General features: G+C 41.9%; 1 protein-coding gene across 6 annotated transcripts; it reads right to left on the bottom strand.

Annotated features, from left to right (window-relative positions):
• Positions 1-1,927: 1,927 nt before the first annotated feature.
• LOC139386705 (nuclear receptor ROR-beta-like) lies at positions 1,928-25,755 on the bottom strand. Of its 6 annotated transcripts, none has more exons than XM_071132538.1 (11): positions 25,344-25,755; positions 24,523-24,621; positions 11,908-11,993; positions 11,574-11,715; positions 9,576-10,094; positions 8,489-8,616; positions 8,196-8,328; positions 6,765-6,872; positions 6,401-6,624; positions 4,969-5,613; positions 1,928-3,733 (listed from the first exon to the last, which is right to left on the bottom strand). In XM_071132538.1, exons 4-10 carry the CDS (start codon positions 11,680-11,682, stop codon positions 5,449-5,451), a joined length of 1,386 nt encoding a protein of 461 aa, XP_070988639.1. In that variant the 5' UTR covers positions 11,683-11,715; positions 11,908-11,993; positions 24,523-24,621; positions 25,344-25,755; the 3' UTR covers positions 1,928-3,733; positions 4,969-5,448. The 6 variants fall into 6 exon arrangements, with proteins under 6 accessions (XP_070988639.1, XP_070988640.1, XP_070988638.1 ...); XM_071132539.1 differs by having other exon boundaries at positions 1,928-3,704; positions 5,016-5,613; positions 25,344-25,691; XM_071132537.1 differs by lacking the exon at positions 24,523-24,621 and having other exon boundaries at positions 25,344-25,745.
• Between the last annotated feature and the right edge of the window lie 412 nt (positions 25,756-26,167).

Here is a 26,167-nt window from a genome sequence, read left to right as displayed (position 1 = left end):
CATCTGGACAGTTTCCCAGACACAGATGAGGCTAAACCTAGTCATGGACTGAAAATCTCTATTGAAATTGCATTTTTAGTCCAGGACTATCTGTGTCCAGGAAACTGGACCTTATTGTATTTCAGAAGCATTCGATTTCTCTCCTAATCTCATCTTCTTTATCTGCAGATCTGTGAGAGGACCGATATTTTCAAATAAAAGGTGGATGCCACCAGGAATCTTCTTTCACCTTTACCCAGTCCCCTCCCCCTACAGCATTGCCGGAGAAGGAAAGGAGACGCTGGGGAAGGGACTAGCTGTGGGTCACAGGGGTGGCAGTCAGTGACAGCTCTGCTGAAGACAATGGCTTTTTCCCAGTCGGCTCCTTTTTCTTTCCCAAGGCGTGAATGTTTTTGGCAACATTAGAGCCTTATTCAGAGAGGTACAATATTTACAATGCTGCAGAATATATACAAAAATGTATGGTGCTGATGTCATACCTTTTCTAATTGCAGAGAATCATGTCTGTTCAGCGCGATACATTTTACAATGTGGTGCCATCCTGAATGATCCAGGTCCCACTCTGCAGTTCGGAGTGTGGCGTGTTGTTATCCTGGTCCCAGTCTGACTCTGCTCTCTAGCCAACTCCTTATGGAAATGTCATGCCAAAACAATGACAATGGAGTTTGAAAAAACACAAACAGATCTGGGACCAGGCTAATGTGTTATACATGAGACTCTCAACTCTTTTCATTGTTATTATTGATTGTTGATTATTGATTAGCGTACTGCATTGTTGAGAGAGCTAGCACATAACCATTTGGCTGCACCTTTTATACTTGCTGTAAACTGTGTATGTGACAAATACATTTGATTCGATTTTAGGCACGGTTCCATTTGGTCCCTATCCCTATCATCCAGCTCCTACCACTTCAGTGGTGTTCACAGATCTGGATGGACTGGATCCGTGAGAGAAATATGGCAGAAACTCCACTTAGCTTATTGGAAAGCTAGGGGGAGCCATCACGATAATACTGCCGTCTATCTGTTCCTTTCAGATATTGTTCTTGTAGCTATGGTTACGCACAATGTACTGTACATTTGGAAGGTATTCAGACCCCTTGACTTTTTCCACATTTTGTTACATTGCAGCCTTATTCTAAAATGGATTACATTTGGGAAACTCACCAAATACAGGTGTGCCAAGCTTGTAGGGGCATACCCATGAATAGTACAATTTTTTTTTTTAAACTAGGCAAGTCAGTTAAGAACAAATTATTATTTACAATGACGGCCTACCAGGCAGAACAACAGATTCAAGGATTTGATCCAGCAACCCTTTGGTTACTGGCCCAACTACTAGACTACCTGCCACCCTGACTTGATGCTGTAATCGCTACCAAAGGTGCTTCAACACAGTACTGAGTAAAGGATCTGAATACTTATGTAAATGTGATATTTCAGTTTTTTATTTTTAATACATTTACAAAAGATTCTAAACCTGTTTTTGCTTTGTCATTATGGGGTATTGTGTGCAGATTGATGAGGCGATTATATTTTAAATCCATTTTAGAATAAGGCTGTAACATAACAAAATGTGGGAAAATTAAGGGTTCTGAATAATTTCCGAATGCACTGTATGTAGTGTATTACCCAGAAACAAGTATATGATTATGAAATGAAGGGGTATCTAGGTATCTAGGTATCTAGGTATTTAGGTATCTAGGTATCTAGGTATCTAGGTATCTAGGTATTTAGGTATCTAGGTATCTAGGCATCTAGGTATCTAGGCATCTAGGCATCTAGGTATCTAGGCATCTAGGTATCTAGGCAAATAATGTTTCCATACTATTACCACTATTCTGTAAGTGGTATTATCCTTTTTTTATGGAAATAAACCAAGTGTGTGATGAGAGAGTTAACATTTTTAAGACAGACACTTCACATATTCAAAAGAAAAAGACATACTTTTATTATATTCTTTAAAGCACATGTAAAGTATCCCAACATACAAGAATGTACATTGAGCTGAGTAACTTATTTACTCTTTGACTGACAATATACCTATTGTACATTTTGTCTTAAGGGGAATAGAGAGGAAAAAAAGTTTCTGTTTTTTTTAAAGGTTTTCTTTAAAAAAATAGATCACTTATTTTACAAGACAAAAATGTGATGACATAACAGGAGGAAAAAGATCAAAGACCAACAGAAATAACACTCACAACAAAAGCAACATTAAATCCCAAGAATAACATGTTCTAAAAATATGTATATTTTTTAGATTGTGTCTTGTAAAATTCAGATTGTGTTATAATATTGAGAATAAAGGGGAAAGATCTCTGACACTGTGTGAGTAACATTCCCAAACAAAGATTACGAACACAGTGATCAAGGTTATAGGTCTTGTCTTAGCTGCAAGGTGAGAGGAAAACACTGCTAGTAGAAGACACTGCTAGTAGAGAGAGAATGACAGAGCAGAGCTAGCTCCCTGAGTGGCTACGAGTCACTTTTAGCCCTTTGTGGAGTGAGTTCATAGAACCTTATTCTCAGTATTCTGTTGTGGAACTTTACAGTTCAATAAGAACAAATAGAATCAGGATATGTTGTCTGTCCATGCTCCTCAAAGGGTTAAGAGATGCCCTGTCTGACTCATAAACCTTATACAAATGATGTCTAACTCAGGCGGGTAGCTGGTAGCTGGGTCCAGCCTTAGACTTGTGCTCGCCCAGTGGGATCCTGGATAGGAAAGATCTTTGACATTTGGTGAGGAGTAGATGACACGGAAACAGCAATGTACAAAAATAATACAGTTGATCCAACCAGTAAAGAGAGTTTACACACAGACAATTTAACTGTAACCCAAAGACAAGGCATTAGTGAATGGGAGACTATTCCTATTGGCTGGAGGTTGCTGGTTAGGGACTCTCACAGAGGAGCTGTTCTCCTCAAGTCTCTTTGTTATTCAGAGTTCATAAAGTATCCTCGTCTCTTCTTATGTTCTGTCTTCTGCTGTTTCTTTCACCCAGCGTGGTCTCATGAGGCAAGAATCCGTTTCATTGACAATGTTGGGCCATTCTACTAGAGACCCTCCTTTGCCTTCGTGTGATTGGGCTGCCTACCTTGGCAGTGTTCACTATGCAAAGAGTGTTCAGCCTCCCGAATGGTCAAATGACATACATTGCGTAACCCCATTGGGTTGCTATGGGGGTGGGTGTTGCCATGGAAACCCAACTCTCTCTCTCTCATGGGAAGAAGATGAGCGGCTGAGGTTTCTCATTGCATTTTTTTAAGTCTACAAAGGGCAGCACCAAACACTGTCAGAAGTGCCTATGTCTGTAAGTGTGTGACCATTCTGTGAGTTTGCTATAAATCAATAAAGAATAATTGACCAATAAGGCCATGACCAAGTAGTGTGGCATGTCATACCTGTTTATATCCTCATTTGTAACAGAGGAATAACTGAATGATAATCTTGGTCTCTTAGGGCTGGTGAGTACATACATGTCCAACATACATGCAGTCTACATATGGGTACCACTGAGAACTGTGTCTTTGGGACTATAAATGAAAGAACCCTGGGTCTGTTGAGTAGAACCATAGCATTACAATGATTCTAATTCAACCAGTCAAACTGTCCCAGAGTGTTAATACGTACAGTGGGGCAAAAAAGTATTTAGTCAGCCACCAATTGTGCAAGTTCTCCCACTTAAAAAGATGAGAGAGGCCTGTAATTTTAATCATAGGTACACTTCAACTATGACAGACAAAATGAGAAAAAAAATCCAGAAAATCACATTGTAGGATTTTTTTATGAATTTATTTACAAATTATGGTGGAAAATAAGTATTTGGTCACCTACAAACAAGCAAGATTTCTGGCTCTCACAGACCTGTAACTTCTTCTTTAAGAGGCTCCTCTGTCCTCCACTCGTTACCTGTATTATTGGCACATGTTTGAACTTGTTATCAGTATAAAAGACACCTGTCCACAACCTCAAACAGTCACACTCCAAACTCCACTATGGCCAAGACCAAAGAGCTGTCAAAGGACACCAGAAACAAAATTGTAGACCTGCACCAGGCTGGGAAGACTGAATCTGCAATAGGTAAGCAGCTTATTATTATTATTATTAGGAAATGGAAGACATACAAGACCACTGATAATCTCCCTCGATCTGGGGCTCCACGCAAGATCTCACCCCGTGGGGTCAAAATGATCACAAGAACGGTGAGCAAAAATCCCAGAACCACACGGGGGGACCAAGTGAATGACCTGCAGAGAGCTGGGACCAAAGTAACAAAGCCTACCGTCAGTAACTTATGACTTTTTGGTAAAAACTCAACTTGTCGTGTTTGGAGGAAAAAGAATGCTGAGTTGCATCCAAAGAACACCATACCGACTGTGAAGCATGGGGGTGGAAACATTATGCTTTGGGGCTGTTTTTCTTCAAAGGGACCAGGACGACTGATCCGTGTAAAGGAAAGAATGAATGGGGCCATGTATCATGAGATTTTGAGTGAAAACCTCCTTCCATCAGCAAGGGCATTGAAGATGAAACGTGGCTGGGTCTTTCAGCATGACAATGACCCCAAACACACCGCCCGGGCAACGAAGGAGTGGCTTCGTAAGAAGCATTTCAAGGTCCTGGAGTGGCCTAGCCAGTCTCCAGATCTCAACCCCATAGAAAATCTTTGGAGGGAGTTGAATGTCCGTGTTGCCCAGCAACAGCCCCAAAACATCACTGCTCTAGAGGAGATCTGCATGGAGGAATGGGCCAAAATACCAGCAACAGTGTGCGAAAACCTTGTGAAGACTTTTGACCTCTGTCATTGCCAACAAAGGGTATATAACAAAGTATTGAGATAAACTTTTGTTTATTGACCAAATACTTATTTTCCACCATAATTTGCAAATAAATTCATTAAAAATCCTACAATGTGATTTTCTGGATTTTTTTCCCTCATTTTGTCTGTCATAGTTGAAGTGTACCTATGATGAAAATTACAGGCCTCTCTCATCTTTTTAAATGGGAGAACTTGCACAATTGGTGGCTGACTAAATACTTTTTTGCCCCACTGTACATTCGGTGTGTGGTTCTGGCTGGTGCATTGGTGGTTGTCAGTGAGGTACATTCATGACGGGGTTGGGGAGCATCGATGTTCTAAAGGTAAATGATCTATGTTCACACTGTAGAATATGCATATTGCCCATTAGTTTGTCCAAAGTGCTACTATACAAAAGGACCCTGAAGGTGAAGTCTGTAGTGTAAGGTGCATGGCCTGCTAGGATAGTGGAGGAATAACGCCACAGCATGCTGGGAAACTGAGTATTTTAAGTCCTGGATTGTCTAGTTAACTGCTGGTTATTTCTGAGTTCAATATTTATATCCCTCGCTCAATCTCCCCTTTCGCTTCTATATCTCCACACTTTTCTTAACCTGCCTCTAACACATTCACTCCATATTTCTCTCTAGGAGCTGTTTGTAGAGTCGGGTAGAGAGATCTCACTCCCGAACACTTCCCGATAGAGTGGTGGGAAGCTGTATGCGGTCTCGGGGTGAACCAGACGGAAGAACTCCAGCTTGTTGACGTGGAGATTACAGATGGACTTCATCATCAGCAGCTTGGACACCATCTACAGGAGAAGAGGACACCGGGACAAGTCAGGAAAATACACTCAATATCTATGGACATGGTGGGATGGAAGAAATCCAGAGAACGCATGAAATGTGTATGGACGTAAGCTAAGTTGCATGGGATAGATCCGGCTTACAACACTAGACTGTTTAACTGTTTGTTTTAGTTTGATTTAAAGAATGTCTACAGCAGCGTTTCCCAGCTCCAGTCCTCTAGAACCCTCAACAATACACATTTTAGTTGCAGCCCTGGACAAACACCTGATTCAACTTGTCGAGGGCTCGATGATTAGTTGACAAGTTGAATCAGGTGTGCTTGTCCGGCTCTACAACAAAAATGTGCACTGTTGGGGTTACTGGAGGACTGGAGTTGGGGAACCACTGGTTTACTCTACAGCACAGGGCCTTAAGGCCCCATAAAATATGCTTATGCAGCTGTTTGGAATATTCTGTAGAGGACCGTATCATAAAGTGCTTGGAGAGGAGACGTATGCTACACCAGTGATTCCCATATGGTGGATCTCAGCCAATGACAACTGGGTCATGGCTAGAGGCTGTGGGCTGTGTTTTGTCATCGTGCCGTTTGCTGAGTATTCCCGCTTATGGCTAGAAGGGATCTAGCTTTTATCAAACTAACCTCAAAAGTAGAATTTTGGGGCATTTTGGCTAACCCTAACCCTTTTCATAAACGTAACCCAATTCTCTTAGCCTGCTAAATTTGTTCCTTAAACCTGCTACAAAAAGTAAAATCTGACGTTAATTTGACAAAATCTGGATCCCTTCTACCTGGTCTAGTTTCTCGTCGGAGGCCCCGCTCATGTGCAGACTGTGTTGCAGAGCCAAGAAGAGCTTCTCCTGCAGCTTCCGGACCTTCTGGCTGTCGGTCAGCCATGGTCGCTCTGGTGACAGAAGGACAGCGGCGCTGAACAGAGCCATTTCCTCATCGGTTAGCTGCAGGCGGCAGAGACCTTTAGCCAAGTCAAACACGGCACTGACCAGGTCATCGCAACCTGCAGAGAAAAATCCCAATATTAGATATGCACACATCATATTCCACTGAATTGTATTTGGAGTAGTTAACAGTATCAGCTCTATACATTCTAAATACTGTATCAGACAAGGGGTAGGCTAACCTATCTGAGGTGCTTACCGAGGGCTTTGAAGAGCTGGGCGGAGGCAAACTTGCCATCAAAGAACATGGTGTTGGTGTTAGCGTTAAACGCCCTGCACATCCTGATCAACAGCACCTCCAGACAGCCTGCAAAGGCAACCATCGAGAGCCACAGAAATGGAGAAAGAGGAGTGAGTGGAAGAGGGGGATGTTAGAGCACAGAAGATGTTACGACATGCAGAAGAAAAAACACCCAAAGGAAAGTAAAACATTCCAGATTGGAGGATAGCAGATGTAAGTCATTTCAACTATTTGAAAGTCAGCAGGGCAATAAGGATTATCAAGAATTTATCAAAAGGGGGTTTCAAACATTAATTGAGTTATCGTCAAATCAATGTGTGTGTGTGCAGATATAATGGTTGTTGAATAATAGAAATATGTTTCAGAGACGGTTTAGTGAAATGGATGTTTCAGAGACGGTTTAGATAAATGGATGTTTCAGAGACGGTTTAGTTAAATGGATGTTTCAGAGACGGTTTAGTGAAATGGATGTTTCAGAGACGGTTTAGTGAAATGGATGTCTCAGAGACGGTTTAGTGAAATGGATGTCTCAGAGACGGTTTAGTGAAATGGATGTTTCAGAGACGGTTTAGTGAAATGGATGTCTCAGAGACGGTTTAGTGAAATGGATGTTTCAGAGACGGTTTAGTGAAATGGATGTTTCAGAGACGGTTTAATGAAATGGATGTTTCAGAGACGGTTTAGTGAAATGGATGTTTCAGAGACGGTTTAGTGAAATGGATGTTTCAGAGACGGTTTAGTGAAATGGATGTTTCAGAGACGGTTTAGTGAAATGGATGTTTCAGAGACGGTTTAGTGAAATGGATGTTTCAGAGACGGTTTAGTGAAATGGATGTTTCAGAGACGGTTTAGTGAAATGGATGTTTCAGAGACGGTTTAGTGAAATGGATGTTTCAGAGACGGTTTAGTGAAATGGATGTCTCAGAGACGGTTTAGTGAAATGGATGTCTCAGAGACGGTTTAGTGAAATGGATGTTTCAGAGACGGTTTAGTGAAATGGATGTTTCAGAGACGGTTTAGTGAAATAATGTTTCAGAGACGGTTTAGTGAAATGGATGTTTCAGAGACGGTTTAGTGAAATGGATGTTTCAGAGACGGTTTAGTGAAATGGATGTTTCAGAGACGGTTTAGTGAAATGGTCGGAGCAGTGATGAGTGGTTTGTAAAAAACAAAAAGAGCACAAGGAAGAAGGTTGGAAAAAAGAAGGACAAGATAAAGGACTTCTGCAATTTCTTCACTCATTACAGGAATGTGCTTCAATGTTATCCATGTTTGTTTGTATGTGTGTGTGTAAGAAAGAGCGATCACATAACAATCAGTGTGTGCATGTCCTAAAATGGTTTGAGCGGTACGTGTAATCTGGATGTGTGCATGTATAAAGGTACGAACCTGCTTTGAGCAGAATTATCTGGTCGTTCTGACACAGGTCCATGAAGCCAGTGATGCGTTTGGCAAACTCCACCACGTACTGGATGGCATTGGTGATGTGGTGGGCACACTGCTGCCACATAAACTCTTCAGACTGGGAGAAATAGAGAAATCATAATTTAATACAACAATAATGCAAGACATTAGTGAGTAGCAGTGTGTGTGTGTGTGTGTGTGTGTGTGTGTGTGTGTGTGTGTGTGTGTGTGTGTGTGTGTGTGTGTGTGTGTGTGTGTGTGTGTGTGTGTGTCATCACCTTGCACTGGAAGTTGCGGGTCTCCTCAGGTGAGTACTGAATCCCACTGTATGTCAGCCGCTTCAGGTCGTCAGAACTGTACTGACTCGTCTCCAAGTGGGACTTGACCACACTCTGGGTGATACGCTCTGAAACAAAAACGGCACACTCTGGGTGATACACTCTGAAACAGAAACGGCACACTGTGGGTGATACGCTCTGAAACAGAAACGGCACACTCTGGGTGATACGCCCTGAAACAGAAACACACTCTGGGTGATACGCCCCGAAACAGAAATACACTCTGGGTGATACGCTCTGAAACAGAAACGGCACACTCTGGGTGATACGCCCTGAAACAGAAACACACTCTGGGTGATACGCTATGAAACAGAAACGGCACACTCTGGGTGATACGCCCTGAAACAGAAACACACTCTGGGTGATACGCTCTGAAACAGAAACGGCACACTCTGGGTGATACGCTCTGAAACAGAAACGGAACACTGTGGGTGATACGCTCTGAAACAGAAACAGCACACTCTGGGTGATACGCTCTGAAACAGACACACACTCTGGGTGATACGCCCTGAAACAGAAACACACTCTGGGTGATACGCCCCGAAACGGCACACTCTGGGTGATACGCTCTGAAACAGCCACACACTCTGGGTGATACGCCCTGAAACAGACACACACTCTGGGTGATACGCCCTGAAGCAGAAACACACTCTGGGTGATACGCCCTGAAACAGAAACACACTCTGGGTGATACGCCCTGAAACAGAAACACACTCTGGGTGATACGCCCTGAAACAGAAACACACTCTGGGTGATACACTCTGAAACAGAAACGGCACACTCTGGGTGATACGCTCTGAAACAGAAACGGCACACTCTGGGTGATACGCCCCGAAACAGAAACACACTCTGGGTGATACGTCCTGAAACAGAAACACACTCTGGGTGATACACCCTGAAACAGAAACACACTCTGGGTGATACGCTCTGAAACAGAAACGGCACACTCTGGGTGATACGCTCTGAAACAGAAACGGCACAATTTTGATGGTGATGTTAGTTGTAGAGATAGTAATAGAATTTTTACCTATATCCATTAGAGTGCAGTCATTGGCCAGTGGCTCCAGCAGCGCGGCTTGTGTGTGCGACAACATCTGGTACTCATGTTTGATTCCATTGGCGTCTGTGACATCCAGCAGATTCTGCTGCGGCGAGTTCTGATTGGACGAATTGTTAGAGGATGATGACGATGATGAAGAGTTTGAGGTGTTCCCGGTGCTTCCGTCGTGGCCTCCCAGCAGCTCCAGGCTGCAGTACTCGTGGGCCTCCTCCGGGGTCAAGGGCAGGTCAAACAGGTCGGGGATGTCATCCAGGTCACTCAGGGTGGAGCTGGAGCCGCCGCTGCTGCAGGAGTGACTGAGCTCCCTGTGCCTGTCCCCCTCGCTGTCTCCCCCTGCCACATCTTCCCTGGTCAGGGACAAACCCTGTTTCAGACACCCCTGGTTCACAACCTCCTGGTTCATAAGCTCCTGGTTCTTCTGGTGCTTCTGAACCTCAGAGTACAGGCTGTCTCGCTGCTTCTTAGACATACGGCCAAACTTCACCGCTGGAGGGAGACAAGATAAGTATCAGAATGTACATATATTGATCTATATACAGTGCATTCGGAAAGTATTCAGACCCCTTCACTTTCTCCACATTTTGTTACGTTACAGCCTTATTGTTTTTTCTCCCCTTAGCAATCTACACACAATACTCCATAATGACAAAGCAAAAACTGTTTTTTAGACATTTTTGCTAAATATCACATTTACATAAGTATTCTGACCCTTTACTCAGTACTTTGTTGAAGCACCTTTGGCAGAGATTACAGACACAAGTCTTCTTGGGTATGATGCTACAAGCTTTGCACACCTGTATTTTGGGGGTTTCTCCCATTCTTCTCTGCAGATCCTCTCAAGCTCTGTCAGGTTGGATGGGGAGCGTCGCTGCACAGCTATTTTCAGGTCTCTCCAGAGATGTTCAATCGCGTTCAAGTCCGGGCTCTGGCTGGGCCACTCAAGGACATTCAGATATTTGTCTCGAAGCCACTGCTGCGTTGTCTTGGCTGTGTGCTTAGGGTCGTTGTCCTGTTGGAAGGTGAACCTTCGCCCCAGTCTGAGGTCCTGAGTGTACTGGAGCAGGTTTTCATCAAGGATCTCTCTGTACTTTCCTCCGTTCATCTTTGCCTCGACCCTTACTAGTCTCCCAGTTCCTGCTGATGAAAAACATCCCCACAGCATGATGCTGCCACTACCATGCTTCAGCGTAGGGATGGTATCGGCCAGGTGATGAGCTTGAGATTCCTCAAGACGTGACGTTTGGCATTCAGGCCAGAGTTCAATCTTGGTTTCATCAGACCAGAGAATCTTGTTTCTCATGGTCTGAGATTCCTTTAGGTGCCTTTTGGCAAATTCCAAGTGGGCTGTCATTTGCCTTTTACTGAGGAGTTGCTTGAGTCCGGCCACTCTACCATAAAGGCCTGATTGGTGAAGTGCTGCAGAGATGGTTTTCCTTCTGGAAGGTTATCCCATCTCCACAGAGGAACTCTGGAGCTCTGTCAGAGTGACCATCAGGTTCTTGGTCACCTCCCTGACCAAGGCCCTTCTCCCCCGATTTCTCAGTTTGGCTAGGTGGCCAGCTCTAGGAGTCTTGGTTGTTACAAACTTCTTCCATTTAAGAATGCTGGAGGGCACTGTGTTCTTGAAGACCTTGAATGCTGTAGACATTTGTTGGTACCCTTCCCCAGATCTGTGCCTCGACACAATCCTGTCTCGGCGCTCTACGGACAGTTCCTTTGACCTCATGGCTTGGTTTTCGCTCTGACATGCACTGTCAAATGTGGGACCTTATATAGACATTTTTATTTAATCCATTTTAGAGTAAGGCTGTAACGTAACAAAATGTGGGAAAAGTCAAGGGGTCTAAATACTTTCCGAATGCACTGTATATACAATACAGTATGTCTGTGTGGAAATAAGTGTTGACTACCTGTCATGAGTTTTCCTCTGGGCTCCACGCACGTCTGTGTGTGTGTGTGACTCACCGTCCCGGCTCATGCCCAAAGCCAGACACTTCTGCAGTCTGCAGTGTTGGCAGCGGTTGCGGTTGGTTCGGTCAATAAGACAGTTTCTCTGGCGGGAACACGAGTACATGGCGTTGTTCTGCTGGCTGCGGCGGAAGAACCCCTACACAAAGGATGAGTCAAATGATTACATAATGTATAGAATTCCAGTATCATAAACCTACATGTTACAAAATGGAAGAATTATTTCATTGATCACAACTAAGGATATTTTCAATTGCAGCTTGTCTTTGTTTCATATTGTTAAAGAACACATGAAGAAGGTAAAGAAGAAACCCAACTACTACTAGCTCACCTTGCAACCTTCGCAGGTAATGACCCCATAGTGGATACCTGAGGACTTGTCCCCACAGATCTTGCAGGGTATTACTTCTATTTGAGCTGGAGAGAGAGAGAGAGAGAGAGAGAGAGAGAGAGAGAGAGAGAGAGAGAGAGAGAGAGAGAGAGAGAGAGATTACAAAAGCTGTGAAGCTCAACCCATCAAGTGAGTTATTAAACCTGTATTAAAAGCTAATGAGAATCCATAAAAATATTACCGCCCTGCCAAGTCTACAGCTAGTAGATCTCAAAATAAGGATATGAGTTGGGACTAATATGGCCGCACACAAACAACTCTCACTATTGAGTAACACCCTGGCTGAGGCCAATCTCTCTCTTGGGGCACGGCCAAAAGCTCAGATCATGACCAGATTTCATTGCATAATGTGTTGCAACGTTCACACATACATTATATAGACAAACTGCAGGGCTAGCACTGGAAGATTCTGATACGACGGAGGGAGGACTTTTTTCATTTGTCTCGTTTAGAAAACCTTTTGCGTTATCTTTCTCACCTTCTCTATTTTATTTTTTAAGCAGTTTGAAATGCATCCCCTGTAAGAAATGTGCTCTATAAATACAGTTTGATTGATTGAATATTGGCATTTGCAACAGGTTTACAGGTTTCCACCTGGCATGTGGCTATGATCAACATCTTGTGAAGTGAGAGGCAGGCTGTCAGTTTGGCTCTGCCTTGCATGCTCTGAGTGTCATAGCAGCAGAATGAAAGGTATTCAAATGGACAAATATTGACTTTAATCATGCCTTATCTATGTGCCATATTTCATACTAACACAGATTGCCGCAGCACAGAGAATAATACAAGTAAACATAGTATGCAATAAAAAAAGAGTGGGGAAATTATTTGATTAAAGTGACTTTGAAACTGAACCTGGCCGTGTGTCTCTCATGCTGTCAGTCTGTCTGTGGACCCAGTGAGGTGAAAGCCAGAAATAGACAAGAGTCATGTGTCAGAAACCCAGTCTCCTCACACACTATCTTTCCCTCTCACATACAAGGGGCCCATATAAGGGCCTAAAATGGAGGGCAGTCGTATGTGAAGAAAAACTTGTTTTAGTTTAAACAGATGTAGCCGGTTGGCTATTTTACTTCACAGCAGCCATAGTACTACACAGAGATAGAAACAACCAACTCATTCGTGTGATATGCTATCACTGCTCAATCTGCCAGTCTATTTAATGTTTGTGCCAAAGACAGAGATAACGAATCTGTGTAATTTATGAAGTATGGGATATGTAGTCCCGCATGGGAGCTGTAGAGCTCTGAGAGACAGACATATGAACCATGGGATCTGTCGTCCTCTGAGAGGCAGACATATGAACCATGGGATCTGTAGTCCTCTGAGAGGCAGACATATTAACCATGGGATCTGTAGTCCTCTGAGAGGCAGACATATGAACCATGGGATCTGTCGTCCTCTGAGAGACAGACATATGAACCATGGGATCTGTCATCCTCTGAGAGGCAGACATATGAACCATGGGATCTGTAGTCCTCTGAGAGGCAGACATATAGAAACTCATTTACCTCTCAGAGATTTAATGCATTGTTGTTGTGGCATTACATGTTGGCGAACGTCACTTTAAATGCGTTTGTTTTTCCCACTCTCTCTATGAAAAAAAGGGTAAAAGTCTGCTGTTCTCTCCTCTAAGTAATGAAGAAAAGACACAGAGCAACTGGGCCAGCTGCATGTAGGGCTGGGCGATATATTTAATTAATTAGAATGTATGTTTTTGCGCGATATTCAAAATACTTGTATTGCAAGAATCCAGGTTTTAAAACACAATTATCTACGGTATTGTCATAGACTATTCTCTCTGCTACCGCAAGGCAAGCGGTACAGAAGTGCCAAGTCTAGGTCCAAAAGACTTCTTAACAGCTTCTACCCCCAAGCCATAAGATTCCTGAACAGCTAATCAAATGGCTACCCCCCCTCCCCCCCACCCCATTTTTACGCTGCTGCTACTCTCTGTTTATTATGCCTAGTCACTTTACCTCTACCCACATGTACATATTACCACAATTACCTCAACTAAACTGTGCCTCCGCACATTGACTCTGTACTGGTAACCCCTGTATATTGTCTCACAACTGTTATTTCATTGTTGCTCTTTAATAAATTAATTTTTTTTTTTTACTTCAGTTTATTTTAGTAAATACTTCCTTAACACTTATTTTTCTTAAAACTGCATTGTTGGTTAAGGGCTTGTAAGTAAACATTTCACTGTAAGGTCTACACCGGTTGTATGTGACAAATACAATTTGATTTGGCATTCTGAGAAATAAGGTAGGGCATTTGATTTCAACATCTGAACAAAGTGGACAGGCTAGCATGCTACTCAAACAGTTGGAGACAGGTAGAAAGGGTGTGTTCATAACAATTAAAAGGCCTAGTTAGCTACTTCTGCCAAGTTAGCTAGCAAATAAATCCAATTTGACTAAACTTTTCATATAAATATTAGCTGGCTACTCACTAGCACGTGGGCTTGTGTTTGAGAGATTATTCATGACACCTGTGTTCATTTTCTATAATGCCTGCATAATGCATGGTTCTGGTTAAACTTGTAACAAAAATGGCATTATCATAGACTGACTTTAAAGCCAGATGAACGATTATTGCAAAAAAAAGCAGGTTAAACTATGTTGATAAAATAATAGCATTATCAGTGGGTCTTATGGTTGTGAAAGGTTTATAATTTAGCCTATGTATAATTTCACAAGTCCTGTATTCATTAGATTATTACTGACTGTTTGAAATGCAGTGTATTTGACCTTTAATTGTACAACAAAGCTTATTTGGAGAAAAATTAAACAATATAATATATATATATATATATATATATATATATATATATATATATATAAAAAACGTAAATCGTCCGACATGATTTTTAGGCCATATCGCCCAGCCCTAGCTGCAGGCATGTCATGGAATAGCATGTCCTGTCTTCTGCCCCCTCTTTTCTCTCCAATCTTCCGCTCGGTTATATAACTCGTCTGCAAGCATTTCACAAACACACTCGCTCAGTTATATAACCCTCATCTGCGAGCATTTCATAAACACTCCGCTCAGTTGTATAACTCTCGTCTGCGACCATTTCATAAACATACTCATTCAGGGAGGTCACTCTAGCTACCACCCCGCCTCCTCTCTGCCGCTGCAGCTCCCATTGGCTGGGGTCGGGCAGGGCCTGTCGGGGGTTGGTTGTGTGGGATATCGGTCAGGCGCGGTAGCCTGTCATGCAGTTCTGTCCTACTGACACACTTTCTCACCGAGGGGAGGGTAGGCAGGGGGTAGTCAGGCGCTTTCCCATTGTGTGAATACGGCTCTCTACCCCAGGTTTTAAGGTGGAACTCAACTAGACTTTGAGCCTCCGAAATGCACAGCTGTCTACTTAATATCCAGCAAATAAATAAGTAAATAATGATACAATAAAAATCTTAATTCTAAACAGTTGTTTGAAAGTGCTCTAATGAAAATTATTCTTATTACTGTAGTTCCCACTGATATTCTTCAGCTCGATAAGCGTGAGTGAAAGAGTGAAGACTTGATAAACACTACGTAATGGATGAAATGAAAGACAACCGAAGGACACACCCATAAAGCCACTAGGTACGGTAGCTGGCTTGGTGCCAGTAGGACTTGCACTATCAGCTCTATGGCAGTATCATATCTGCTATCTAATCTGACTACTCTCTTTGAAATTGAGCTTCTGCTTCAACTAATTATGTTCTTGACCCCAGTTTAAGGCAAGTCAGAAGATCAGAATAACACAGACCTCCATTTGTAACAGTTCTGCCATAACAAATATTTGCATATGTATTCAGACTCTTCTGCTTTGCTAAAACAAGAGATCAAATAAGATGGCCATCTGAAGCCTTATCTACAGAATCTTGTTTTAAAGCATGCCATGTTCTGCAAAAATAATTTATAATCAATTTTGCATTATAAAGCAACGAGAAATGCTGTGGTAAACACTACAAGATCAAATCAAATGTATTTGTCACATGCACCGAATATAACAGGTGTAACCTTACTGTGAAATGCTTACTTACAAGCCCTTAACCAACAATGCAGTTCAAGAAAGAGTTCAAATAAACTAAAGTAAAAAAATAAATAAAAAGTAACACAATAAAATAACAATAATCAGGGGGTACCGGTACCGAGTCAATGTGCTGGGGTACAGGTTAGTCGAGGTCATTTGTACATAGGTAGGTAGGGGTAAAGTGACTATGCATAGATAATAAACAGCGAGTAGCAGCAGAGTAAAAACAAATGGGGGGGGGGGGGGGGGGGTTCGTATACACTACCCTCCGTAACGCGCTATGGTCAGATGCTGAGCAGTTGTCATACCAGGCGGTGATGCAACCGGTCAGGATTATTTTGATGGTGCAGCTGTAGAACTTTTATAGGATCTGGTGACCCATGCCAAATATTTTCAGTCTCCTGAGAGGGATAAAGTGTTGTCGTGCCCTCTTCACAACTGTCTTGGTGTGTTTTTAATATGATAGTTCGTTGGTGATTTGGACACCAAGGAACTTGAAACTCTCGAACAGCTCCAGTAGAGCCCTGTCAATGTTAATGGGGGCCTGTTCGGCCCTCCTTTTCCTGTAGTCCACGATCAGCTCCTTTGTCTTGCTCACATTGAGGGAGAGGTTGTTGTCCTGGCACCATACTGCCAGGTCTCTGACGTCCTCCCTATAGGCTTGCTCATCATTGTCGGTAATCAGGCCTACCACTGTTGTGTCGTCAGCAAACTTAATGATGGTGTTGGAGTCGTGTTTGGCCACACAGTCGTGGGTGAACAGGGAGTACAGGAGGGGACTAAGCACGCACCCCTGAGGGGCCCTTACTACCTGGGGACGACCCGTCAGAAAGTCCAGGATTCAGTTGCAGAGGGAGGTGTTTAGCCCCAGGGTCCTTAGTGATTAGTGATGAGCTTTGTGGGCACTATGGTGTTGAACGCGGAGCTGGATGACTGGTGAGAGTTGGGTGTCATCAGGGACTGACAGACTGGTGACATCATCACTCAACTTTGGCTGCCAGACCAATTCCCTTTTACTGTTGACTGATCCTCCTGACTGACCCAGCCAGCCACATTTCACTTTGTTTTTCATAGTAACACGCAAGTGCACACACAGAGACAGAGTGAGGGAGATAATACAATCTATGTCGACCAAAGGTCTACTCTGAGAAGATGACGTACTCATTGACTCTTAACACTCACACATTTAACTTAGGCTTATGAGTACAATACACACAGGCAACTGAGACAGGCTGAGTGCGCTCAATAAACCTTTTAAACTCCAGTAACAAACTTGAACCACTTTTGTGCTTTTCATTCTTTCTTTTTACAGTTCTGGGCAGGGCATGTTACAGTAAATGTTATGTAATGCCTGTGAAAAGCTTTGATCTGAGGGAAGTGGAATTCTATTGCAAATTAATCATTCAACATTAGGGTGTGTCCCAATTGTCTGAAGTGGCTTCCTTCCCTTTCTCCTCTCCATTTCCCTCAACCAACACTGATGGGAAAGAACTGGACTTGTGAAAGCCAACTCCCAGTAGGTATTCATATTGCTTGCATATTTCCTGTGTTTTCAAATCAGTGCAGGAGGCCATAGAAAACAGAGATAGTGTTGCCTACTAGACCACCCCTCTGTAGGCAAACCAAACAGTATCACATTACACGAAACATAATGAGCAGTTATTGCTGCATACAAGGCCCCTCTAGTCAAGTCCCTAGGAGGTTGTTGCCTGTTGTGTCACACAAGGTGAAGGACAGTGTAACAGATCCTTTCCTAACGGAGGTCAGTTTACCACTCACTCTCCACTCACAAAACAAATTATTATTTGCACTTTGGCTGTGCAATAAGTATTTAAATCAACTCTGATCTGACATGGAATGCAAATATTACCACGTAGTACTAAAATCCATTAGAGGGGGGTTACTGCACAGGTGTGAAGCTGTGTGAAGCTGTGCTGGTGATAGATTGTTAATGACATGTAAAAGAGTGAAAAACTAGTCACTAATCACAAAAAGAGGAAGAGCAACACGCAATAAAACTATTAACAATAAAAAAAGGTGCAAAATAAATTCTTTGCCAAAATGATTCCATAGACAAACAAAAGGTTAAAAAAACTATACAAACAAAAAACAAAAAGGAATTCTCTTTAGGTCTCAGCAAACGAGAGACTTCTTAAAATTGTATTTTCAGTCCAGTGAGCCAAAGAACTGGGGTTGTTTACATTTCAATATCCTGCCAGCCAGTGAAACTACCCTCTATAAGCCCAAAAAATATCCCTCCCTCCCTCCCTCCCTCCCTCCCTCCCTCCCTCCCTCCCTCCCTCCCTCCCTCCCTCTACAAACAGATTAGGAACAGAGTACCCTCACTATGCCAAAAGCCCTCAATCCAAACAAACACTAAATACTATAATTCATGAAAGAAAATATACATTTTATATGCTACAATAGCAATATGTCTATCAGTTACTATGTTGTTACATTGTTGTGACAGCCGCAGACTGTAACTGTAACAAGTCTTGGTATGCCTTTTGATTGCAGTAATATTGTTGCAATTTTAGAGGCGGCATCGTGAGAAGACAATCAGCAACAAAAGTAGCAGTAGCTGAACATTGCCGCAATTCAGAACCTTTAATCACAATCTTTCTGTTTGTTCATTTTTTTCAATCATGTCTACTATTTTGGCTGAGTCTCTCTCTCTCTCTCTCTCTCCCTCCCTCTCTTGTTGCAATTTTAGAGGCGGCATCGTGAGAAGACAATCAGCAACAAAAGTAGCAATAGCTGAACATTGCCGCAAATCAGAACTTTTTAATCACAATCTTTCTGTTTGTGAATTATTTTCAATCATGTCAACTATTTTGGCTGTCTCTCTCCCTACCTCTCGCTCTCATCCCTCCTTCTTTCCCTCCTTCTCTCCCTCCCCTCCCCCACTCCCGAGCTGCCCAGTGACACGATCCTACCGGACAAGCTAAATGCCTCGAGCCAAGAAACACTGAACCATGCATAAGATCACCAGCTGTTCTGGAAGTCTGTGTGATCACGCTCTCCATAGCCGCTGTGAGTAAGACCTTTAACATCTCTGCGGACCGAACCGGGATTAAATTCGACAACATACGGTGATCGCTACATAAATAGTCATATTAAACATTAATTAAAATACAAGTGTCTCACATGTTTCGAAAGCCTAGAATCTTGCTAATCCAACTGCGTTGTCAGATTTAAAAAAGTATTTACTGCGAAAGAATACGATGCGATTATCTGAGGACAGGTGCGGCAGGGTAGCCTAGTGGTTAGAGTGTTGGACTAGTAACCGGAAGGTTGTAAGTTCAAATCCCCGAGCTGACAAGGTACAAATCTGTCGTTCTTCCCCTGAACAGGCAGTTGTCCCACTAGGCATTGAAAATAAGAATTTGTTCTTAACTGTAAAGGTTAACCTTAAAGGTAAAACAAAATCACAAATTGCAATAAAATAAATTGTTTACCTTTGACGATCTTCCTCTGTTTGCAATCCCAATGCTCGTCTTTTGTTTGATAAAATCAATTTTTATAGCCTAACACGAAACATTTTGTGAACCGCTTGTGTCGTGAATTCCGTCTCATTCAATTTTCGACGACACATTCAATGTAAATACACACACTAAACGTGACTTTTCCAGTCATGTTTGTTTTCATTGCAATCAACTGGTTGTTTGTAACACAACCAAACGTGATGGGTCATTTCGCGGGACGTATTGACTGAAAGAAATCGATTTGAAGACAACAAGTAATGACATCATTGTGCACCAATGATATGACCGCTGTTTCGTTGATTGACTGTATTTTAACCCAATGACCACTGATTGTCTTGAAATCTAGCTGGGTAGATAGCCAATGAGCTGAGGTAAATGGCAATATGTAATGGTTATGTGTTGGAAGACCAACCCATGTAGTAAACTCCGGTGTAAAGAGGGTCATTCACCATTGAAGATTCATTCTGGAAGGAGCGCATGTTACGCACAGCACTATTTTGGTAAAGCGCATCTTCAGCTGTTTATATATCAATCAGTATGGCGACTAAGTCAGGGAAAGCTACATCTAAGTCTAGATATACAGATGTACACACAATTTTAAAATAAATTGATCTGGAAAGTGAGACAGAGATTGTTGGAGGACTATTCATTTAGCTAGCATAGCTTTGATTCCCAAATGGAGGAATATTTTTTTGAACGGAGAGGACATCGGTTTGGACTGGTAAGTTCTTCTCATGCTAATGCCGTTGTTTGAAATTAATAATATAAAATATGATTTGTGATTTTTTTGTAAATTTTAGTAGCAATATATAATTTTTTAATGAAATGTGTAAAGTACATGTTGGCTATACATTGTGGGTGGGGGTATGTTTGTATGTATGTGTATGACCCATTGCCTATGTTTGTGTGTGTATATATACATATTGTGGATTAGAGGGAGCATGGCCGAGATGCGTGTGTCTGCCGCTCCACCCCACCCCACCCGAACATGAAATAGCCTATTTGAGGCTGTTGAGGGGAGGGCAGGCCCACAACAATGGCCAAAGTGAAATGGAGACAGTAGATACAGCTGGTCTGTTGTAATATAATAAAGACAGTAGATCTAGCTGGTCTGTCATAATATAAATGAGACAGTGGATCTAGCAGGTCTATAATAATATATTCAACCTTATGTTCCCTGTACTCTATATACAGTGGGGCAAAAAAGTATTTAGTCAGCCACCAATTGTGCAAGTTCTCCCACTTAAAAAGATGAGAGAGGCCTGTAATTTTCATCATAGGTACACTACAACTATGACAGACAAAATGAGAAAAAAAATACAGAAAATCACATTGTAGGATTTTTTATGAATTTATTTGCAAATTATGGTGGAAAATAACTATTTGGTCACCTACAAACAAGCAAGATTTCTGGCTCTCACAGACCTGTAACTTCTTCTTTAAGAGGCTCCTCTGTCCTCCACCTGTTACCTGTATTAATGGCACCTGTTTGAACTTGTTATCAGTATAAAAGACACCTGTCCACAACCTCAAACAGTCACACTCCAAACTCCACTATGGCCAAGACCAAAGAGCTGTCAAAGGACACCAGAAACAACATTGTAGACCTGCACCAGGCTGGGAAGACTGAATCTGCAATAGGTAAGCAGCTTGGTTTGAAGAAATCAACTGTGGGAGCAATTATTAGGAAATGGAAGACATACAAGACCACTGATAATCTCCCTCGATCTGGGGCTCCACGCAAGATCTCACCCAGTGGGGTCAAAATGATCACAAGAACGGTGAGCAAAAATCCCAGAACCACACGGGGGGGACCTAGTGAATGACCTGCAGAGAGCTGGGACCAAAGTAACAAAGCATACCGTCAGTAACACACTACGCCGCCAGGGACTCAAATCCTGCAGTGCCAGACGTGTCCCCCTGCTTAAGCCAGTACTGGGGCATGGACCAACTGCAATAAAGGACTACAACAAGAGCATGGGACGTGTGGACCTGTCAGATGCGCTGATAGGCTATTATAATGTTCTCCATAAGACGATCAAATGGTACAAGACCTTCTTCTATCATTTCATCGACATTGCTGTGGTGAATGCATTCATCCTACACAAGGAAATGGCTAAGAGCTGTGGAAAGCCCCCCATCTCACAGCTAGCCTTCAGAGAACTGCTCATCAAGGAGCTTGCTGGCTACAGCACCACTGCACCACGTTCTGGCCCCTCTACCTCTGTCCCTTCTGCTCCTGCCACAAGTGGTGTTCATCTGCCCAAATTTATTATGGATGTGCCAAAAGGGCACAGCATGGAGGCGTCGATGTGTTCTTTGCTAAATGAAGTCCCCCATCACCTGCACCACATGCTTGGTGACCCTCTGCTTTACAGCAGAAAGAGACTGCTATGGCACCTGGCATCAGCAGCACAATATTGTGTAGAGGACTGATGGTCTTCCAAATATTGAAAGTGTTATTTTGTAAATGTATATATATATTTTTTCATGTTTTTTCTCCATTTTTTTTTTGGGGGGGGGGTGTGTTTGAATACCATTTTGGTATTTTGTATATAGTTATTCCATTCAAAATGTATAACTTCACCAATTTGGCCACTTAGGTACATTTGGCATACTTGTGTGGGACACCTGGGTGACTTCATGATAAATGTCATGTAGCACACACATTTTGTAAGTTATCATTCTAAAACTTTGCACAAGTACTGTTGCCCTCTTGCGTTTTTCACTGAAATTGTCCCCATCATCCTATCTGAATGTTTGTTTTGTCTTGTTCATTTTAAAGATGATGATACAACAATAAAAAAAAACGTATGTTTTTTTCATTGTATTATCTAAACCAGATCTATTGTGTTTTATTCTCCTACAATTCAATTCACATTTACACAAACTTCAGAGTGTTTTCTTTCAAATGAAACCAAGAATATGCATATCCTTGGTTCTGGGCCTGAGCTACAGGCAGTTAGATTTGGGTATGTCTTCAGGCGGAAATTGAAAAAAGTAGGGGGTTAAACAGGTTATCATTCACAAGGCCGCAGAGCCAGACAGATTACCAGGGTGCATACTCAGAGCATGCACTGACCAGCCAACAAGTGTCTTCACTGACATTTTCAACCTCTCCCGAACCCAGTCTGTAATGCCCACATGTTTCAAGCAAACCATCATAGTCCCTGTGCCCAAGAACGCCAATGTAACCTGTCTTAAATGACTATCACCCTGTAGCACTCACATATGTAGCCAAGAAATGCTTTAAAAGGATAGTCATGGCTCACATCAACACCATCCTCCCAGACACCCTGGACCCACTTGATTTTGTCTACCGCCCCAATAGATCCACAGATGACGCAATCTCGATTGCATCCACACTGCTCCTTCCCGTGTGGACAAAAGGAACACCTACGCGAGAATGCTGTCCATTGACTGCATCTCAGCGTTCAACACCATGGTGCACTCCAAGCTCATCACTAAGCTATGGGTCCTGGGACTGAACACCTCCCTCTGCAACTGGATCCTTGACTTCCCAGGTGGTGAGGGTAGGCAACAACACATCCGTCACGCTGACCCTTAACACAGGGGCCCCTCATGGGTGTGCGTTTAGTCCCCTCCTGTACTCCCTGTTCACCCACAACTCCACAACTCCAACACTATCATAAATTTTGCCAACGACATAACGGTGGTCTGATCAAATTTGGGGTGGCAGGTAGCCTAGTGGTTAGAGCATTGGGACAGTAACCGAAAGGTTGCTAGATCAAATCCCAGAGCTGACAAGGTAAAAATATTTAGTTCTGCCCCTGAACAAGGCAGTTAGCCCACTGTTCCTAGTCCATCATTGTAAATAAGTTATTTGTTCTGAACTGACTTGCCTAGTTAAATACAAGTTTAATACAAAAAAAAAGTATCACTGATAACAATGAGACAGCAATATGGGTGATTCATGATATATACAGTATCAGTCAAAAGTTCTGACACACCTACTCATTCCAGGGTTTTTCATCATTTTGACTATTTTCTACATTGTACAATAATAGTGAAGACATCAAAACTATGAAATAACACATACGGAATCATGTTGTAACCAAAAAAGTGTTAAACAAATCAAAATATACTTCATATTTCAGATTCTTCAAAGTAGCCACCCTTTGCCTTGATGACAGCTTCGCAAGCGGTACCGATGCACCAAGTCTAGAACCAACAGGACCCTGAACAGCTTCTGCCCCAAGCCATAAGACTGCTAGTTAGTTAAATAGCTAACCAAATAGCTTCCAGGATCTGCCTTGACCCTTTGCAATAAAGTTTTTAACTCATCACATACGCTGCTGCTGCCGTTTACGATCTGTCACTTCACTTCTAGTTATATAAATGGTACCCCTTGTGTATAGCCAAGTTATCGTTACTCATTGTGTATCTATTATTACGTGTTTCACTTTTCTATTATTTCTTTCTCTTTTTGCATTTTTGGGAAGGGCCCCTATGTAAGCATTTCATTGTTAGTCCACACCTGTTGTTTACAAAGCATGTGAAGAATAAAATTACATTGAACTTACTTTACCAGTTGTATGTGCGGCTTGTCCTTCAGCTGCTCAAAAGTTGAGACAAAATATCAACAGAAAAGTATTGTTAACCTGACTTTTTAGTGAGCTGGTAGGTATTTGGTTGGTTAGGCACTAAGGTAAAGTTAGTTTTTTATTGGGTATTCGGTTTTCTCTTGTTAACAGCTATTGAATCAAGCATTCTATGATAATGAAAATGGTATATTCTGAATCAGAGGGAGGATGGAGAGCATTTTTTGTTAGTGTTAAAAAAAATTTATTCAGATTTCAATCTTTAAAAAAAAGTAAGAATTTAAAAAAAAAAAATCCTTCCCTGATTCAGAATATTCCATTTTCATTGTCATGGTATGCTTGGTTCAATTGCTATTGATGAAATAACCAAATATCCCCCCAAAAAGTCAAGTAAACAATACTTTCCTGTGGATATTTTGTCTCAAATTTCGAGCAGCTGAAAGACAGCCCGCATAGACAACCAGTATAGTTTATTTACCTTTATTTCAACAGAGAAGTCATATTGAGACTAAGGTCTCTTTGTGCAGGGTTCATTTGTAAATCTGCTTCCTGTTGACTAGAGAGGTAAACTTTGCTTCTGTAAAAGAAAAAAAGCTCAATTGAAATCTTAGCTTCTTAACAAGCTCATTCATATGTTTTTTAAATATTAAATCATCGTCAATCCAAATACCAAGGTATTTGTATGCAGGGCCGGTTCAATTATATAACTATCCAATGAGTGAAATTGTAATCAATTTGAGACAATTTTATGACAATTTGAAAACAACATATATTTAGTTTTGCCCGTATTAAGCATGAGATGTAAGTTCAAATGTAATTTTATTCAACATTCAGGCTTGTAAGGAACATGTAAATGATTTTGCACAAACATGTTCAGCCTGTATACCAATAAATTGTGTATAACAGCCTAATTAATCAGACTTTACAACCCTTTCCAACATTGTTCACACATTTAACCTAAACATTATTTTATTATGAATATATATATATATTATAAGCATTTTCATTAGTTACAGAAAACTCTCCAGCCTACAGCCAAGGAATTCCTATAATATTCGGAGGCAGTGGTGCACCTGGTAAGAGTAGCCAGATTATCCAGACAGGCTGAAGCAACATGAGAGATTAAGGTGAGAGCCTACGCACTTGAAAAGGAAAGCAGTTGCACTTTTAGCTAAAGTAATTTACATTTCAATAGCTTTCGATGCATTGTTTCTCGGCAAAATGAACACAGGATATATGTGACATTGAAAAGTCTACAAAGTATGGTCATTTGAATATGAATGATAATAATTCATTTACCTCTCATGTTGAATATTTATCGTTTCTGGATCAATGAATTTGACTTCATGTGGGTTGTAAATTGAATACAAATATCTGTAAAACTGTTGAAAGACCAGCATTTGCTGGCACGTAAAAAAAAACCTTCTTTAGCCTAATGAACTAGAAAATATTTTTTCAGAAAATAAGGCAAAAATCAGCGAGGAGAGTCTTGCGACAGTTAATTAAATGCAAAGAAATTCGACAGTTCAAGTTGCATGTTTTCCTGTTTGTCTCGATGCACTATTTCGGTAACTTCTTGACAGAATACTCCCACGGTGGTTTAGCTTGGCTTGCAAGGTTCCAAGGTTCTTGCAAGGTTCCCAGTCTACCCTGCTAACCTACTTCTCAAAGCGTGGACGAACTCACTCCGGAGGTCCCCTTGTAGTTCTCGCGGCCGCGCGCACGCGGGATCGAGTTTTAAGGAGGATTGGAGATGGGAACTTTTCAGAATGGTGCGAACATAACGATGTATATATGATCCACTGTAAAGAACAACAACAATTAACACTTTAACTCATTTAGTCATGTTGGGTTTTAAAAATAGTTTTTTTTGCTTTCGTTTTTCATAAATCAGCATTTGTTTTTGCAAGGCAGTTTGTTCTGCACGTGTATCACACGCACAACATTACGGTAAAATGGGCAGCGTTATGGTAAGAAAAACATTATATTGTGATGATGGGTGGGGAGTGGGGATTGTGCTATGTGATGCAAGGTTCTGGCAGCTTAGTTATGAAACAGGGAAAAGGCAGATAAATCAAAGTAGGTTAGAGGAGCAACACTGGAGTGGTGGAGCCTGCAGCCAC

This window comes from Oncorhynchus clarkii, chromosome 28, assembly GCF_045791955.1.
Source record: "Oncorhynchus clarkii lewisi isolate Uvic-CL-2024 chromosome 28, UVic_Ocla_1.0, whole genome shotgun sequence".
NCBI lineage: Eukaryota > Metazoa > Chordata > Actinopteri > Salmoniformes > Salmonidae > Oncorhynchus > Oncorhynchus clarkii.
This window is presented reverse-complemented; position numbering and strand designations above follow the sequence as displayed.